At 56.6% G+C, this 2,097-nt stretch overlaps 1 protein-coding gene across 1 annotated transcript; it reads left to right on the top strand.

Annotated features, from left to right (window-relative positions):
• The first annotated feature begins 954 nt into the window (after positions 1-954).
• Positions 955-1,714, top strand: LOC147964299 (uncharacterized). Its single transcript, XM_087529400.1, has one exon. The coding sequence runs from the start codon at positions 1,014-1,016 to the stop codon at positions 1,533-1,535; it is 522 nt and encodes a 173-aa protein (XP_087385526.1). The 5' UTR covers positions 955-1,013; the 3' UTR covers positions 1,536-1,714.
• The last annotated feature ends 383 nt before the right edge of the window (positions 1,715-2,097 follow it).

Here is a 2,097-nt window from a genome sequence, read left to right as displayed (position 1 = left end):
GTCGGAGCTACGACTAGTGGGCCAGGGCCGGACGGAGCTGCGGTGGACGGGGCGGGGCGGCGACGCACGGGGCGGCGGCGTGCGCTGCGGCCGCGGCCGAATCCACGGCGGGCGGGCGGCGTGGAAACAGCGGCGGGGGGCGGGGCGGGGCCGGATCTGATGCGGGCGGCATGCGGCGGCGCGGCGGCGGGGTGTGGAGGCGGCGGGGCGGCAGCGGACGGGCGGGAGGTCGCGGGCGGGTGGGCAGGAAAGGAAAAGAACTGGCGGTTGGGCATTCGTGGGCGGCGGCTGGTTTTGTATCAGATGCACCTCGTGATGTAAATTTGCACCGCCAGGTATTGTATTTTACAGCATGAGGAGGCCGTAGTCCAGTTTTTTTTTACATATAGACCGTGTGTTGAAGCTGCATTTTTGGCCTCAAATGGTCCAAAAGTTAGTTAGTTTTACATCGGGACCATCTACTGAAGATGCTTTTAGCATTGCTCGCACCCGTAGAGAAGTCTCTTTATTGTTCATTGTGCCGTATTACATGGTTACAGAGTGCTTGCCACTTCCTGAATTTATTCTTAGTCAGAACTGGATTAGCACTTTAGCAGAGATAATTTCCTTCCTCTTATTTGATCCAAACCGAATCACTACTCCACGCTCCTGAGTGCCTATGTTGCCATCAACTGGGAAGAAATTCAAATGCAGCCCGCGCGAACACCATGATCAACACATATTAATTACTGCCGTGAGAAGACTGCAGATCGGCCTAATTAGGTATCACCATGGCAGTTGGCTACCTTGTTTCGGCAGACAATGCCGTTCATGAGGGTTTGCCCAGTTCGGGTAACTCCAGAGTGTCCAACCTCCCCCGCATAGCGCCAGCTCCATCGCTTGCGCGCACAAGCAAAGGACGCGACTCCTCCCTCCGTGTATATAAGCAGTGGTATGGGTGCACTCTTCTTCCCAGAACCACACCGATCGAGCCAAGAACTTTGCAGTGCGTGAGGCGGTGAGGGAGTGCGAGAATGGCGGGTGGCAAAGCCGCTCTGCTGGTGGCCCTGCTGCTCCTGAGCCTGGCCTTGGAGACCCAGCAGGCGGACAGCGGCGGCTACGACCCCGCCCCGACGCCGCTCACCACCTCCCACAGCAACAGGAAGCCTCCCAGGCCGCGTCCGCATCCGCCGCGCCCTCGCCCTCGCCCTCGCCCCCGCCCACCTACACCTCCCACGCCAACGCCGCCGCCGTACACTCCGTCCCCTCCTGAGCCTGAACCTACGCCGCCCCCGTACACTCCGTCCCCTCCTGAGCCTGAACCCACTCCGTCCCCTCCTGAGCCTGAGCCTGAGCCCACGCCAACGCCGCCGCCGTGCACTCCGTCCCCTCCGTCCCCTCCTGAGCCCACGCCACCCCCATACGCCCCGGCCCCGATGCCATCTCCCTTCCTCGACCACGGCGCGGAAGCCGACTCCGCTGGCGTACAGGCTGCCGCCGACGCGGCCGACTACGAGGAGCCGCCATCGACGCCGGCCTACAAGCCCAATGTCTAGGGCTGTGGCTATGAGTCCCTGCCAACGCATGCAGGGCCATTCTCATCGGAGATCTAAGTAATATGTAGTCTGAATAATAATGCAGATTGCTTGGTTACCCGTGGATATTGCTACGTACTGTTGTGTTACTGTAAAACCATTATCTATATATAATATGGAAATGGAAATGGGAAACTGCATGTGGTGTGTCCTCTTCCTCCGTTGTTCAACTTCAACAGCATGAGTTCTTTGCATGTCGAAACAGTAAATACTATGGCAAAACCATGTTCTGCAGGATGCCCATGCCACGCTTGAACAAATACGTAAGATCAAGCCAGCACCGTGGCGCACGCTAAGTTGCCAACCATCTGATGAACGTTTATCTTCTTTTTTTATCTCGTCACCATGAACGTTTTCCGAATTTACATGAATTGTCCAAGGGTAATTAAACTGTTCCCTGTGAATCAACTTATAATGTTTAATTTGCATGGGAGCCCGCCTACGTGAAGCAGGTTTCACTGCGCCAGCTTCATTTCAAAATGAATGTTTGTTTTTTTCACAAGTCAGCGACCTAAATCATACC

This window comes from Triticum urartu, chromosome 6A (genome assembly GCF_056163025.1).
Source record: "Triticum urartu cultivar PI428250 chromosome 6A, HENAU_Tu73, whole genome shotgun sequence".
In the NCBI taxonomy this organism is placed as follows: Eukaryota; Viridiplantae; Streptophyta; class Magnoliopsida; order Poales; family Poaceae; genus Triticum; species Triticum urartu.
Note: the sequence above shows the minus strand (reverse complement) of the source record. Positions and strands in the feature narration are given on the sequence as shown.